General features: G+C 42.2%; 2 protein-coding genes across 2 annotated transcripts; one reads left to right on the plus strand and one right to left on the minus strand.

The window, feature by feature from the left end:
- Positions 1 to 1,462: 1,462 nt before the first annotated feature.
- LOC131222399 (G-type lectin S-receptor-like serine/threonine-protein kinase LECRK3) lies at positions 1,463 to 4,500 on the minus strand. Its single transcript, XM_058217451.1, has one exon. It carries the CDS (start codon positions 4,364 to 4,366, stop codon positions 1,952 to 1,954), a length of 2,415 nt encoding a protein of 804 aa, XP_058073434.1. The 5' UTR covers positions 4,367 to 4,500; the 3' UTR covers positions 1,463 to 1,951.
- A 1,942-nt stretch (positions 4,501 to 6,442) lies between these two features.
- On the plus strand, positions 6,443 to 9,134 carry LOC131222400 (G-type lectin S-receptor-like serine/threonine-protein kinase LECRK2). Its single transcript, XM_058217453.1, has one exon. It carries the CDS (start codon positions 6,549 to 6,551, stop codon positions 8,955 to 8,957), a length of 2,409 nt encoding a protein of 802 aa, XP_058073436.1. The 5' UTR covers positions 6,443 to 6,548; the 3' UTR covers positions 8,958 to 9,134.
- The last annotated feature ends 8,213 nt before the right edge of the window (positions 9,135 to 17,347 follow it).

Raw genomic sequence — 17,347 nt, forward strand, 5'->3', positions numbered from 1 at the left:
AATCTGTTTCTGAATTTTCCGGGAACCTCTGACACAAACGATTTGCAGACTCCGAGAAATAAAAGGGTGGAACTTGCTGTCCTTGTTTAAGATTTTATAAAGAAGCAATGAAAAATATAACGAATTATTATTGAAATACATAACTTTCCATATCCACACACACACACACAGACACTATATATATATATATATATATATATATATATATATATATATATTGTTATGGGTAAATCCAAACCGAGCTGCATCAAGTTAACTTCGGCGTCGATGAAGAAAGCCTTGGATGGGTAACGTCCGAGCCAAGGATAATGTCCGACCTAAGGGTTCAGCTGGTAGAACTATATGTTGACTCGTCCTTCACATCCGAGCTGGACCGTACTTTATGCTTGACCGACCCGATCCTCTTTACTTGAACGTGTCATCACTCCATGGGCTCCGCTTGGATCGTGGAGCGTGATCCGAGCCAGGAGGTTAAGTCATATGAGAGCTCGATCAACGACATCATTAATGTACAACTCGAGTAACACGCGACTGAAGTTATGCCCAGCGCACGATCTTCGGATAACTGTTCACTACTGCGGTTGCGTAATCCTCGCATGATGGTTATGACCATGCCGAGATTGTTAGACACATTCACTACGAACCTCAGGTATAAATACAGGTCATTTCTACAAGATTAGTTACGTAACATCTCGCATCCTCTCTACTTTACACTACATAGACCCAGTTTCCTTAGCTTGACTTAGGCATCGGAGGGTCCCCTGCTTGAGCCAGGGTCTCCTTTGTCTCCTCTCTGTGCAGGACCAAGGTTCGTTTTGAAGGTACAACGCTTGGTGGAGGGTGGTCTAGATTTTTGCATCAACACACACACACATATGTGTCTATATATATATATATATATATACCCAGCCAACTATAATTTCTAAATGATCAAAGTACTCGTAGTTGTGCAATAGCTAGATACTTTGATGCTAGTTGTAGAAACCTTACTGCGCAAAAGGGTCTTGACAAGAGGCAAAAAGTGAAAGAGATACTTTGGCAAAACACAACACAAAATTTCAATGAAATAAACAAAGGAGAACGAACGCACACATGCACCCATACACTCGCATATACCGAACATCCTGCGTATGCACTGGAGGGAGGTGGAAGTACGGCTGAAAGTCAGGCGGGTTGGGTCAGGTTGGTGCTCAACCCTAGCCCTACCTAAGGTTCCTATACCTCAACCCTAACCCAACCCAACCCAACCCAACCCAACCTTGGGTTGGAAATCCCAAGCCCAACCCAAGCGGGCTCGGTCGGGTTGGTCAGGCGGATACATGCTAATATTTTCATTATTCCATTAGTCTATTATATTCCAATACACTTCTTATTTTTCGTACCTGTGATTTTATTAGCCATATAGTAGTTATTTATGGTAAAGAACTTTATTTTTTCTAAACAAACAAGCTAAAATAAAGGACTACTCCTTTAAAGGCCGTGTTATGTAGTATGCAATCTATTTGAGAGAGAGAAATCTGGCGTATCTTGTTAGCTCGAATAATTGGAAATGGCATGGACCAATGAGACCCGATGGCACTAGAATTTCCTATGCCTTCAACACAGATGATCCACAATCAATTACATTTTATAACTGACATATTGATCGGATTCGAGTTGGGTCGGGCAACTCGAGACCTCAACCAAAGCTGGAATTTCCTATGCCTTCAACATAGATGATCCACAATCAACTACAATTTATATATGACATATTGATCGGGTTCGGGTTGGGTCGGGCAACCCGAGACCTCAACCCAAGCCCGACCCAACCTTTATCGGGGTGGTGTTTATATAGCCCAAGCTCAAGACCAAACCCGGTACATCCTACCCGAGCCCAACCCAATGTCGGGTCGGTCATGGGTTGGTCGGTTTGAACCCACCCGACTTTCAGGCCTAGGTGGAAGGTTTCAACTCAGCCAAGTGAACTAATGAAAGAAGAAGGGTGAGGGGGCACTGAAACTTCAACTGCACCTTCAAGTATCTGTGTCACCTTCTTCATACAAGGCCTCATCGATGGCTCTTCTTGTATGCACCAAATCCCTAGCTTCACCAGTCTCTCCACCCTTCTCATATCCTCCATTGCATCTTGGTGCTCCATCACTAACATGTCCAATCTCCCCCTTCGATAGCATCCATAGGCCCAATACGTCAAGACCGCCTTCTCCTCATTCCCCAAAAATGATTCCACGTTCTTCCTGCAACAAACAATCTCCAAAAGCATTACACCGAAGCTATACACATCGACCTTGGACGTGATCGGCATGTTCTTGTACCATTCCGGTGCAACATAGCCTCTGGTGCCTCGGAAGCCTGTGCTTGTTCGGGTCTGGTCTGTCCTCAATAGCTTTGCCAATCCAAAATCAGAAATCTTGGCCATTAGATTATCATCTAGAAGTATGTTTTGAGGCTTTATATCGCAATGTATGATCTGGGAGCTGCATTCTTCATGTAAGTACCTGAGCCCTCTTGCAATGCCGAACACCATCTTCAACCGTTGATTCCAGGTGGGTTTTGAGGTCCCAAAGAGCAAGCTTGCCAAGGATCCACTGCTCATGAACTCATACACCAGAAGACGGTGGGCCCCCTCGTCGCAGAATCCAAGCAATTGGACTAGATTCTTATGATGGGTCTGGCCGATCGCTCCCACCTCTGTCTTCAACTCCTTTTCGCCCTCTTCTATAACCCTCTCGAGCTTCTTGACCGCAACGGACGTGGCCATGGAATCTAATTGCATGGTTCCTTTATAAACTGTGCCGAAAGCGCCCCTACCCACTTCTTCCTTGAACCCATCTGTCGCTTCTTCCAACTCTTTGTAAGTAAAAGACCGCAAATTTGATTGCAGCATATTCGGATTCCGTTGAACTTTCCGCGATCTCTTATGGTATCTGTACCAAACATACAGAGAAATAGTTAATGAGAATACCAAGTTGAGAAACATGGAGCTGCCTAGAAGCGTTGATCCAACGAGGATTGTTGTCTCTTGATCTTTCTGCTTCGGTTCTGGAAGAAGAAGAAGCTGTGAATAATTCGCTTTCAATACTTTAATGAGAGATTTTCTACTGGAACTACGACTTATCCTCCCATTCGAGAGAGGAAACCTCTTCTTCCAACAGGTACTATCACCGCGGAAGAGGGCAAGCGTACAACGACAATCATCTAAGCAAGAATCTCTACATTCATCCTCAGTTACGGAAGCCAGCGCTTCGTAGTCATGCCCAGGAAAATCCAAATCCTCCTCCTCCCACAGTGTAAACAAATCCCTCGGCCGCCTCGATGGATCAAGCTTGCAAGCTTGTACAACATCATCCGGCTTGCAACCTTTGAATTTGTTACTCACATCGAAGAAGGAAAACCCAGGAAGGCACTGGCAGACAGCCCATCTATCATTGTCTAGGCTGCAATAGCTATTAAATCCACAAACACCGCTGCCGTTGATGTTGATTTGGACAGCTGTGCAGATGTCATCGGGAGCAGACCACACGACAGACCATACGGCAGCCCCACTCCCATCTCTTGCGCCGGCCTTTGGGTATGTATACTGCCTGAATGTTCCATCTATATCAAGCGTCGCCCTATGGTAGACGTCCTCCGTTAAAACAGGGCTTGACGGCGTGAGATAGAGTATGCTTTGATTCCTTCGGAGGACGTAAATGTAGCCCGACTGATTGAAGATCACCTGATAACCCGACAGATATGTATTGCTCCAATAATAAGCTTCGTAAGCATTTCCAGTCGGGAGAGCTAAGCGATTAAGAACAAGATTACCATCTGGCAGAAAACGGAGCTCGAACCTTCCGATGGAGTAGTTGGTTTCTGTCAGACGGCTCGAAAGCTTGCCGCCGAAATTCAACACCTGTGTTGGCAAGATGGTGTCGGTCAGCTCGTCGAAGCTTCCCCATCTAACGACGGAATCGCTGCTTGATAGAATAAAGTTGCCAGTATCGAGCATGGCAGCATAAGAGATACTACCATTTATGGAGTTGGGTTCCCATATCAGCCGGCCTTGATGGTCCTTGAGCACGAGCCGTCCATCTTTTGTGAGCTGAGCCGTCGATCCTTGTTGCACTGGATTATCTCTGTTAGCGAACCATACCATCGTCTTCTCTGGTATTTTATCGAACCAGATTGCAAGCAAGAAGAAATTTCCTTTGGCGATAGGATAGAATCCGAAAGCGAAATCGCCAGAGGGCGAGACCCATGAAGAGTTTTCACCGTTCACATAGAGAGATGATCCCAAGCTTATGTTGCGGCCAGTTTGGCCGGTGGCCGAGAGTGGAAGAAACAGAAGGGATAAGAAGAAGAGAAGACGAGAAAGAGCAGAAGCCATTGATGGAAGGAAGGAATTGCTAGTGTAACAGGCAGGAAGCTGGGCTCTCAATGCTCTGTGGCTAAAAAAGTAGGAATACGGATCCTCTGTTTGCGTCAAGCGAAAATCAAGGTTATTGCAATCTAATTGGACGGCACCATTACCTGCCTTACATGCCGCTGACATGGACCAATGAAAATACAGGAAAGCAGAAAAGTCGTGCTTTTGGCAAACAGAGGATCCCGACTCAGGAAACGGATTGGCTACTCCCCTTGACACCAGCCAATGGCTGGGGGTCGGTACTCCGTGGGCCCGGGCATGATGTATGTGTTTCATCCATGCCGTCCATCTATTTTTACAGATCATTTTATGAATTGAGACAAAAAATGAGTTATATCTCAATCTTAGTACCACATTACACGAAAGAGTGTTGAATGAGCGTCGACCATTGAAAAGCATTTTGGGGCCATAAAAGTTTTAGATCAGGCTGATTTTTGTTTTTTTCCCTTCATCTGAGCCTGTATGACCTAAACAATATATTAGATGTTAAATAAACAGTACAGTGGGCATTAGGAGGATTTTAATGATGGATATTCAATCACTATTGTTTTCATGTGGTGTGGTCCACTTGAGATTTATATACCTCTTTTTTTTGGATCAAACTATAAAATGATCGGTAAAAATGGATGAACAGATAGGATGAAACACATACATCATGGTGGGGCCCACAGAGCATCCATCACCAGCCCGGGGGGTGTCAGGGGGAGTAGCCGATCCGTTATCAAATGACCATACGTTACATTTTGATATTCTTAAAAGTAGAGCTGTCAAAGGGCCGGGCCTGGGTTAGGTAGCAGTCAAAGCCACGCCCTAACGTGTCATCAAGATAACACCGAATCCGCTCCCGGGTCGCTTGGTGCATGGTATTACATGGGATTAGGTGGGATGAAAATCAGTAATTATTACTTACCCGACCTGTTCGAAATTCATGGGGAATTGCATTTCGAAAATCGGTCCCTACAAACCCTGCTATTAGGACTCACAATGATATATGTGAGTTATTCACACCATCCATTCTTTTTTAAAATATACATTTTTAGGCATGCGCCCAAAAACGAGGTAATTCAAAAGCTCAAGTGGACCACACCTTAGGAAACAATGATCATTAAGATGTCAATGGTTGAAAGCTGCTTTCTCCCTAGGGCCTACATTGATGTTTATTTGTCATCCAACTTGTTCATAAGGTCACACAGTCATTAGATAAAGTGGAAACAAAAATAACAGTTTGATCCAAAACTTTTAGGGTCCTCAAGAAACTTTCAACATCAAAGGTTCAATTCCCATGTTTCCTGTGGTGTGGTCCACTCGATCTTTGGATTTGCCTCGTTTTTCGAATCATGCCCTAAAATGAGTTGGCTAAAGGGATGGACGGTGTGGCTATGACACAAACATTATAGTGGGCCTCACAATTTAACATTTTTATCTTCAATGTGAGGAGTGCTATAAATGAAAAGTGGCGGTCAACATCACCTGGAAATCTAAGTAGAAATACAAAGGTAAACCCATTTACTGTAATTAGAAAATCAAACGGGCCCCCAATGTTTGGGAAGAATGGAAATGCTCGGATTTAGATTAGATGGGGAATTAGATGGAATTGCATTGGTTGGTTCCAATTCCACTCAATGTTAGCAAGTTGTGTAGGTCCTACCATGATGTGTGGGCTATATCCACACTGTCCACCCATTTTTTGAGATCATTTTAGAGCATGAACCAAAAAATCAGGTAGAGCTAAAGCTCAAGTGAACCCCACCAAGAAAGCAGCGGGGATTGAATACCTACCTTTGAAAACTTCTTTGGGGCCACATAAGTTTTCGATCTGCCTCATTTTTAGGCCTATGCCATAAAACGAGGTTACAAAACAGATAAATGATTTGGATATAAAACATGTGTTATTCTCAATCGTTTCAAAAAGATGGTGGGTATTTCTATTCAATGTACCACCCTATTATAAACATATCATGGAATTAAGCTTCTCCCAATGTTAACAGGGACCATCCCTGCCGTATATAATAATTACGTTTTTTTATCCCATCCCACGTAATCCTTCCCAATACGAGTTATCATCTTCTTGTCTTCTCCCTCTCTTGGTGTAGCTTGCTAAAGTACGCTTTCTCTGATTCAAGCAATCTCTCTCAACTTGAAAATGTCTTCTCATCTTTCTCTTCTTCTCCATCTCTTGCTTCTGTTTCTCCCTCTTTCTGCCCTCTCTCAAACTGACCATAACATAAACTTAGAGTCTTCTCTTTCCACCCAAGACGAAAACCTGTCATGGCGTTCTCCTTCCGGCGAATTCGCCTTCGGATTCCGTCTTCTCCCAGAAAGAAACCTCTTCTTGCTAGCAATCTGGTTCGACAAAATACCTGAAAAAACGATAGTTTGGTGGGCAAAAAGTGAAAATCCGCTGGTGGAGAAAGGATCAAAAGTCGAGCTAACCAACCGTGGGCTCATTCTCAAAGATCATCAAGGCAACGTGGTGTGGGAGACCAGGTCCAGCAACGGCGAGACAGTCGTATCGGCCGCCATGCGTGACAATGGGAGCTTCGTGCTCATGAGCATGGATTCTACTATTACATGGGAGAGCTTCGACGAACCGACCGACACCATCTTGCCTACCCAGGTATTGAGACTAGACACCGAACTTCGGTCTCGTGTAACAGAGATGGACTACTCAAGGGGACAGTTCTTACTCCGTGTACAAAGTGATGGTTTGGTTCTTTATCCCGTTGTTCTCCCCTGGAAAGATTTTGTTTATTGGGCTAGCATGACGGTAGGGAACGTTACCGAGCTGGTTTTCAATTCATCTGGCCGCATTCACCTCAAGCTAAGGGATGGAGGCTCTTATGATCTTGCAGCGGCGAACGGAGCTCCAACAACGGAATTCTATCAGAGAGCGGTATTTGATTTCGATGGGGTTTTCAGGCAATACGTCCGACCAAAGACCCAAATTAGCAATGGGAGATGGTCCATGTCATGGTCCGTTGTGTGGTTTGTGCCAGAGGACATTTGCTCTGCTGATTTCGGTAAGATGGGTCCTGGCGCTTGTGGGTTTAACAGCTACTGCAAGATGGATGAGAATCAAAGGCCGAGTTGTCATTGCCTGCCCGGGTATTCCTTACTGGATCCAAACGACAAATACAAAGGGTGCGAACAGGACTTCCAACCGCAGAGTTGCAGTCAGAACGGATCCAAAAAAGAACCTCAGTTCGAGATGACTGAGTTGCTTAACATGAATTGGATGGGATCGGATTATGAAAGATATAATTATGTGAATGAAGATGGGTGTCGGGAATTTTGCTTGAATGATTGTTTATGCATGGCGGCTAGTTTCTCTAATGGAAATTGTTATAAGAAGAAGTTTCCGCTCTCCAATGGGAGGATGGATCCGAGTGCTGGAAATAAGTTTCTCATCAAAGTATCAAAAAATAAGTCCGCTCTTCCAATTCCAGGCGTAGCTAGAAGGAAGAAAGATCGATCCACTTTGATCCTCACCGGATCAGTGCTTTTGGGTGGCTCATTATTTCTCAATCTCATCTTCTTTTTAGTGATTTTATTGCTTGGTTTCATCTCATATCGAAGAAAACTACCAGAAGTTAAGACAAATTCAAGCATGTTGGGAAAGAATCTGCGTTGCTTTACTTACAAAGAGCTTGAAGAAGTGACTGGTGGATTCAAGGAAGAATTGGGTAGTGGTGCTTTTGGAACTGTTTATAGAGGTTCCCTAGCGCTCGGCGATTCTGCAGATTCTGCAACTTCCGTGGCAATCAAGAAGCTAGATAAGGTGATAGAAGATGGCGAGAAGGAATTTACAACAGAAGTGATCGCAATTGGACAGACCCATCACAAGAATCTAGTCCAACTGATTGGATTCTGCGATGAGGGGCCACACCGACTTCTGGTCTACGAGTACATGAGCAATGGACCTTTATCAAGCTTCCTATTTGGGAGGTCGAAGCCCAAATGGTACCAACGGTTGCAGATTGTATTCGGAATTGCAAGAGGGCTCACTTACTTACATGAAGAGTGCAGCACTCAAATCATACACTGCGATATAAAGCCTCAGAACATACTTCTAGACGACTGTTTCACGCCAAGGATATCTGACTTTGGTTTGGCGAAGCTTTTGAAGACGGATCAGACCCGAACCAAGACGGACATCAGAGGAACTAGAGGGTACATGGCGCCTGAATGGTTCAAGAACATGCCGATCACAGCAAAGGTCGACGTCTACAGCTTCGGGATCATGTTGTTGGAGATCATTTGCTGCAGGAAGAACGTTGAATTGAAGGGGGGGAACGAAGAGGAAGTGATACTGTCTGACTGGGTTTACGATTGCTACAGAGAAAGGATGCTGAATCTGTTAGTGGAGAACGACGAAGATGCGGTGATTTACGGACTACAAAAGCTGGAGAGATTGGTGAAGGTGGCAATTTGGTGTATTCAAGAAGAGCCAGGTCTAAGGCCTTCCATGAAGAAGGTGACACAGATGCTAGAAGGAGCGGTCGACGTTTCTGCACCACCTGATCCGTCTTCCTTTGTTAGGTCATTAGGTTGAATCCGATCTACAGCCGTTCATCATCACTGTTTCATGTTTGTAATTTTCGCTTCAGCGAGTATTTAAAAAGTATGATCCTACACTTGTAAAACTATGATACTTGGACAGATAGCAGTAACAAAATGTGTTCTGGAGTGAATAAACGGTCCAGATTGATCCATTCATCTATCTGACTTGAACAATTTTCAAAATGTGATCACCCAACTGATCATTAACCGGCTCAAGTCAGTACCTCTTAGCTAGACCCATGCTCGGGCATGGATGGGGGCCTCCTGACCCATTGGCAGAGTCAGGTAGATAGATCAGCAACACTTCTTAGGTTGTGGTGTCATATCCATTGTACCGTACACCACCGTTGTGGATGGAACATAGCCCACTAACTGAATTTGGATCCTGAATATTAGAATTTTTTTTTTTTTAAAATGCTCAATGAATTGCTAGGATTACTGCATACACTTAGTTGGGGTTCTGTCTACGTCCCATCCCCTTCGATTTGAACGATTCAGATTGATGTGCGTGTAGGTGAAGTGCAGGGTAAGTGGCCCTCAATCTTGAAAATGGTGGTGAATTATCTGTCGGGTTTGTGCTCACATTTACAGTTTTGAACTTCACCAGCAGTGGTACTTTCGTAATTCAGTTCGCAAAAGATGCGGCATTGAAAAGTCCTCGAGTCTTATGTAGACGATTAGGCCGTGGGTCTTGACCAAAATACCCTGAGGTTTGCTCCGATACATCATACATCCTCTCTACTCCAAAATAGATGGGGCTTCGCTTTTGAGTTGGATCATTATAAGGAGTCTGACTCTTTACGGTAACAATTGAATAAATTTCTTAATTGGATTATTTCAACCATTGAGTAATTTTGGCACTTTTTGCATTAGGCATGAACCGTCATCATCATTTTTCTATACTCAAAAGGTTTAAATATTCAATTCGATTGTATTTTTGTGCATCCAGCGGCTCAAAAAGAGACACACACTTTTGTGGGACTGTGACTGTGCGGTCCACCTCCACGTATGTGCTGAATGTACATGCTCCATGTGTTTTCCCAGTTCATTTTAAGGTATAGACCAAAAAATGAAGCTGATGCAACTCTCGAGTGGACAACTAGATATTGAAATCGTACAATCTGGGTTACACATTGCCGCTGTATCAAATAATTCCAACTGACCAAACTACCGTTAACAATGCATCTCCTCCTCCGTTACAGCAATACCCCCAATACAAAATGCAATTTTCTCTTTCTAATAGTCTCTCTCTCTTGCTTCTGTTTCTCCCTCTTTCTGCCATTGTTTAACTCACCCTGACATAAGCTTAGGCTCTTCTCTTTCCACCCTTGACGAAAATCCATCATGGCTTTTGCCTTTGGATTCCATCTTCTCCTAGACAGAAATCTCCTTGCTAGAAATTTGGTTTGATAAAATACCTGAAAAAATAATAGTTTGGTTGGCAAGCAGAGACAATCAAATGCAGAAAGGATCGATAGCTGCGCTAACGACCAAGGGCTGGCTCATTCTCAACAATCACCAACGCCAAGAGATGTGGCATGCGAGTCCAACAATGGTGAGATTTTCATCTGTTGTAATTCTTGACAATGGAAACTGTGTAATATGAATAATAGAACCATCTATGCATTAATAATGAAGATTACAAGCTAAAATGTTAAACCTGCACTTATATGAAAAGACATTCTTGATACCACAAAGTCATCAGAAGGGGGTGATCGATATTCTGCATCTTATACTTTTATTAAAACTTTTCAATGAAATTAGTGAGGAAATTAATATATATATATAGGAAAGATTGGGTTAGAGAAGCTTACCCATCACACTTCTCCTTTCTGGAGTCTCCACAGTAAGGTTTCTATATCCGTTTGAATAACTGTGTATACGAACCATGGTTCAAGCGTCCTGCCCCAAATCCACTGCATTGATCACAACTATAAATACCATGGTTCTAGTCATAAATTTAAGGTTCATGACTTACATAAGTTACATTAAAAGGCTTTATAAACAAACTTTTAACCAACAATGTCAGTTTTGTTTCTCCTTTTTTTTGAGATTTCTCTCTTTATAGATTCAACGGTTCTTTTTTAGAAGAAGACAGTGATTGCTTCTCTTTCCACCATGCACCCGCGGAGTTGTTGTGTGCACTCTCATTTGTTTATACCATCGAGGTTTTCAGTTGTGTTTTGCCATTTTTTTTTTCCATACCTCCTGTCAAGGCCCTTTTGGGTTATTAAAGCATTGTATAGGCATCTCTTTGATTCAAACGAACTCTAATTTGCAGTTAAAAAGAAAAGATGTACCCTGAGGAACTTGGGTTTATATGGACTTTGCCTGGATAATGTACTGTTGAGATTGCATTTGTTAAGTCTGAAAAAGCATTCAAAGAAGTCACTACCATACTAATACAAATTAACTGAAGGTTGTGTAATTCATGTAATAAGGGGACTAGATGAAGCACTGGTACATGAGGTGTGAAATCATAGAAAAAACGTGTAATCCTCTATTAGAGGTTACAAAATATGATTAGGAGGCTGTAAAATTAAATAAACTGAATTAGCTATGCAACTTGCCTATGCGTATTTGAGGTTGAATGATTTTGGCAAGTAGGGGTGTCAATGGGCCTGGTTAGGGTTGGGTTAAGCTCTGTCCAAGCCCAACCCACATTATTCAACATACTTTGGGCCTAGCTGGGTCAAGATAGTCCAGCTTGAGCCTGGTCCAAAATGTTTCTGATAGGTGAGAGCTTGAGTGTTTCTTTGATGGATCATAAGCTACAATCAAATATGAGCTATGCAACAGAGTAAATGAGGATTTTTACAGTGTACGTTACAAAATTGCACTTGCAAACTCCAATGGGCTGGTCCTGATGAGCGTGGATTGGGCTGATGGGCTGTTGTACACAGTCCAAGTGCTGGCCCGATTGTGAAGTAGGCCTGAATTTTAAGCATGACCCAGTCGTGGTCTAAATTTCCAGCCCAAGCCCATCCCTAGATGGGCCAGGCCCCATATCCAGATGAATCGGCCTGGCCGATTGACAGCCCTATTGTCAAGGGAAAGCTATAAATCTCGGCAAACTGACTCAACTTATGCTTATTTTGGACTTTGCTTGCAATCACCTAGGTTTTTGTTTAAAGATCTTAGATCTTGACTAAAATCAATTAAATCGTCTATGTTTAAAATCATATTTCAGAAGGTTAAAGGATATGATTCTCTGACAGAGAAGAATTAGCAGAAGTCGATTTTTATGGCCAAAGAAAAATACAATCATGCACTGTGCTCTACGAGAAATCAGTTCCTTCTGCAAGACCATAGAGCTGTTTTTCACTTGAGCACGAATCAACTGCATCCCAGCTACTCGAAATTCTTCAGTGATTAGTAGTTTAAGGTAGTTCCGAATTCAGACCAGTACTTGAAGCAATAACCGAGTTTTGAGTCGAGTCAAAATGCATGAAATCCACGCTGTCCATTAGGTATGCCACCCCTAATCAGTTGATTAAACACGCAGGTGGGCCACCCAAAAAAAGTATTATACCTTAAACCTTTAAATTCATGCAATAATATATGTCAAAATACACTTGCACCCTTGTGTGGATGTCTGAATTAGTAGGCCTGTAATTTAATTTAGGGGTATTTCAGTCAGGAGTTTTGCTCCAATGCATCTGGATTGACAAGAATAAAATCTTTAAATTCAATTATTTTAATATTTTGAAATTCATAATTTTTGCTTTGAAAATGGACACTGAGGATAACCAATGGTTAATCACAGGGGTGAATGATTCTATATGAGGGAAATTTCCGGCATCCTCATACAAGAGGAGCCCAATCACATAAACAGGTTTGGTGGTTTAAAAGAACCAAACTCTGATTACAGCCCTTTACGTAACATTTTCGGTCAGAGGCCCCGACAAGCCAACTAATTTATCACTTTTTTCACTGTGTAGGGTCACCCACTCCATCAATCTGGACCATTCAAATTGTAGGGTACATGACAGATGGGGTGTATTATGTAGCCATTGGTTCACCAAGAAGCAAGTGTATCAAGAAGTATTATATCATACTCAAATTTTCCTCTTATATATATAATAGTCTTTTCATGAGAGATGATATTCTAGAGTTATTTTTTTATAAGCTTTATATCTGTGAGTGTGAGTGTGAGTGGAGTGATTCATCTCTTGTTGGGTGAGTGATTCCGCATCTCCTTAGGTGAGTGAATCCCCAACCTATCCATTGTTGGGTGAGTGATTCCCCAGCCCTTTGAGTGAGTGAGTCCCCGGGCTATCGGCTCGTCGTGGGAGTGATTCCCCAACCCCTTGGGTGAGTGTCCCTAAGTAATCCCTCTTGGGTGAGTGATTCTCAACCCCTTGGGTGAGTGAGTCTCCCAATCTATCTTTTTTCTTATTCTCATTTGACATTTGTACTCTTTATCCAAATTATAGTAACAAAGTTTTTATTTTCTTTTCTTTATATTTCTTTGGATTCTATATCAAGTGGTATTAGAGCTGCATCAATATAGCAAGAAGCCAAATTAATTGGATGTATTAATCCTATCTATTCATTTAGTTATTATTAAATGGACAGTTAGATATCAAATTTTGATGTATCCAAATTCAGTAAGATGACCATGCATGCTCCATCTATATCAGTGCATGATTTCTGAATCATAATTGACTTTTAGATAAAATCACGAGCATGTATATTCTTCCTCCAATGTGGCGTTAAAGGGTAAATGATTAAACTCTTTTAAGACGATACAACCTAGAAAGTGCTTCTGATGTATCGCCCTTGTTAAGGGTGTAAATGGGCAGGGCCTGACTACACAAGCCCAGTCTGACTTTGGACGTAGTTGCAAGTTTTGTTATTAACTTTGAGCTGGCCAATAATCTAGTGGGTAATTCTATTATTATGATTATTATTATTGTTGTTGTTGTTGTTCCAACTCACGTTCTCAAATAGGATAGAACATCATTTACTGGCATCAGTCACTTCTTATGTTAATTATTAAATATAGAGTAGAATCAATTGGACTCAGCTGTAGAGGTGGCAAATGGGCCGGCCGGAGTTGGCTTTGGCCTAGCCTTGGCCCTAATTAGGCTAAAAAGGACCTAACCTGGACCCTAGGGCCAGGCCTAACTTGGGCTGGGCCGGGCTCTACAAGGAAAAAGGGTGAATGATCAAAGATTTGCAAGTCTAAATTTAAAATGTTTTAAGGTATCCATTATATCCACAACAAACCCATTTATATGAATGGTTTGATTGTAGAATATGACTCAGGAAAAAAAAACTTTTAAACTAGCATGTGTGTGAAATGGGACTGCTCACAAATATCTTTTAATCTTCATTGCTATTACACTGGTAACCCACTTGATGATTTGACCAGGTCCAGCCATTGGCTTGACTTTGCCCAGCCCAACCAAACGCTGGGCCTAATTTCCAGCCTCATCCCAACCATAGGCCAAATCAAGGGGCCCAAGCCCTGGCCCTAAGGGGCTGGGCAGCCTGGCTCATGGATATCCAGTTGGGTCAAGTGTTTGGGTTTTGTCTAATTCAGCCTTTCAACTCATCCAAAGGCGCATCTAAATAATTACTCAGCAATTCCTTTCGTAGCATGCAAATAATTCAAACTAATCTCTCAAAATTATGAGGACCGGTTTAGATATATCATGAATAAAAGATTACTTTGATAAGTTTTTGAAAAATTAGATTGTTGGACATTTAATCGACTGCTAGAAATGAAAAAAATAATAATCTATTAATCTTATCTCTAAAATCAAGCGTCCAAGATTTTTCATTCAAGCTGATTTTTACATTGTAACTTAAAAACAGTAGGTTTCACAATTTAGCGGTTTTAATTTGATATAATATCCGCCACTTTACAATTTCTAAGTGCCTGTCTATCAAGCGTCACATGCAACCAGAGTATCAAATAACTCTTGAAAAGTAGAACTCTCTAGATCAATGCAACTAGCCGATTGGTAAACACGGTGTATGCGTGTGCAAGCTGCGCAGAACTGGTTTAGCACCGTTTAATAATTAGTGGTAACTATTCAACCACACAAGTCATCGTTCCACGGGCAATATTGACTGTCTATGTCCCTTACCAACTATTCACGAAGCTTACCAGGAAATCTACATAGAGATGATGTCAATCTTCTAATACTTTGAATTTGAACCACTCTGAATGTTATGTTTAACAATTTAATTGATAGCCACTGAAAATGGACGGTTAGGACTGCTTGATGAGTATGATTTTAGATATATACTCTATTTACATTGGACCCACAAATTCGATAATATGCATAGCTGTATGTTAGATACGCGAGGAGGATGACCACCATATTCAGAAAACTAACAAAAGATGTGCCATGTGTGGAGCCTGATTGGATGAATGTAAGAGGCAACTCATGTACACGCGGAAGCAGTTGCAGCGTGAGATAAGGATCCGCGCTATCCATCTTGAAAGTCATGCTATAAAAATTCATATGTAATGAAATCAAGCCAGTCATCTTGTTGGGTTGTCCCATATTGTGAAACAAACGGATGGATGAGAGTGAATTTATGAGAATTCTCCACACAGTGCATGTTCATTCCCTCCGCTTTTGGGCTACAGCATGCTTTAATTGCGATTCATCAGATGTATGCTTCAGATCAGGCACAGATATTGGCTGAGGGAACCATCAGACCTAAGTTAGGCATAGATATACGTTGAGGGAGCACACATGAAAAATCTTAAACGAAAGTATACTCACAGGACATAAAAGAGGGCATTTAACAGAGAGTGCAAACTTCGGGTTTTGATTACAACAGTCGATAGATAAGGCATCATAGAACGGAAACGGACTGCAAATGATCCCGGTGGAACCTTCAAGCATACGCCTAGATCTGTGTAGGTACCACTGTGATGTATTTGTTTATCTAGGCCGTCTATACCTTTTCTAAGATCATGTTAAGTTTTGGGCTTAAAATGAGGCAGATCCAATGCTGTAATGGACCACACTAAATGGTCGGTTTGTGATGCATTAAATGCGCAAAGCATTAGGGGTCACTTGGCACCATGGATTTGAGGGGATTTCAAATCTCCTTGGTTGTTTGGCACCTTTAAGTAACTGGGTTTCAAATCCATGGGGTTTGAAATCCAAGGTGAGACCTCTGTTTACATCTAACATCATTCCCATCGTTGCATGTGTAACATGTTTATCACCAAACTATTAATTTATTAGACACATGACCCACTAATGATATCTTAAAATAATTAGATTATTAATTGCATCACAATAATTACTTTAATACAATGATCAGCACCGTCCAAACATTGTCCATGTAAATCAATGGTTAAAAATCATTGGGTAGTCACTCAAACATGATCCTGTGCTTGTGGCCCATTTGAGACTTGGAATTTCATTATTTTTTGGCAAAATATATACTTCAGTGGGCTTATTACAAACATTGTGTCAAAAATTACATAAGTTCACTAATTAGAAATATTAAAGTTGATTTAGTAATTAAATTCAAACCCCTACAAATATACCATGAATAGCTACTTTTGGATTAAAGTTGATCCTCTGTCTAAGGTGCCAAACACAACAAGAGGATTTCAAATCACTAAGGGCCTGTTTGTTTGGCCGGGCGAATCCCATGGGATTAGGAGGGATGGGAGGGATTTTACGTTAATGATGGCGGTGTCATAGGATTTGTTGGGGACAAAAAGTACAAGTCCGCAGACTCGGACTTAATGCCTCGGATCACCAAAGGATGTGCCAAATCCGAGGCAAGATTCGCTAAACCGAGACAAAGGTTGAGTCGGTTCGGACGACTCATCAGCATTCCGGGCATGCATCGAACCGAGACAAAGGTTGAGTCGGTTCGGACGACTCATCAGCATTCCGAGCATGCGTCGAGCGGACCTCCTTACCAGATCGACCATCGCAAGATCAAGTCTCATCCCGGATATCTTGGGATAAGATCTCCGACCCCGAAGCTCACGGGATCGGATGAAGGCTCGAGATGGGCATGATCCTATCCCCGTGATACCAGGAGAAGATCCCGCGCACAATATCAGGAAGAGAATCCTCGTGCGATTAAATGCCCTAGCAGTTATAAAAGATGGACCCCTGTCACCTTGAGAGGGACGGAAAGAATTCTCTCTAAAAACTCCTCAATACACTTAAGACCCAGAATCCAGGCCTGACTTTGGCATCGGAGGGTCCCCTGCTCAAGCCAGGGTCTCCTTTGTCCTCTCTCTGTGCAGGTATACGAAGGTCTAAGAGGACGAACCGGATATTTTCATCAACAGCTTGGCGCCGTCTGTGGGAACCGTACAAAAAAGCCATCTCATATCTCTATATTGATTTCAATGGTAATGACTAGAAGGACGGTCTCAGAGGA

Source organism: Magnolia sinica, chromosome 13 (assembly GCF_029962835.1).
Source record: "Magnolia sinica isolate HGM2019 chromosome 13, MsV1, whole genome shotgun sequence".
Classification (NCBI taxonomy): domain Eukaryota; kingdom Viridiplantae; phylum Streptophyta; class Magnoliopsida; order Magnoliales; family Magnoliaceae; genus Magnolia; species Magnolia sinica.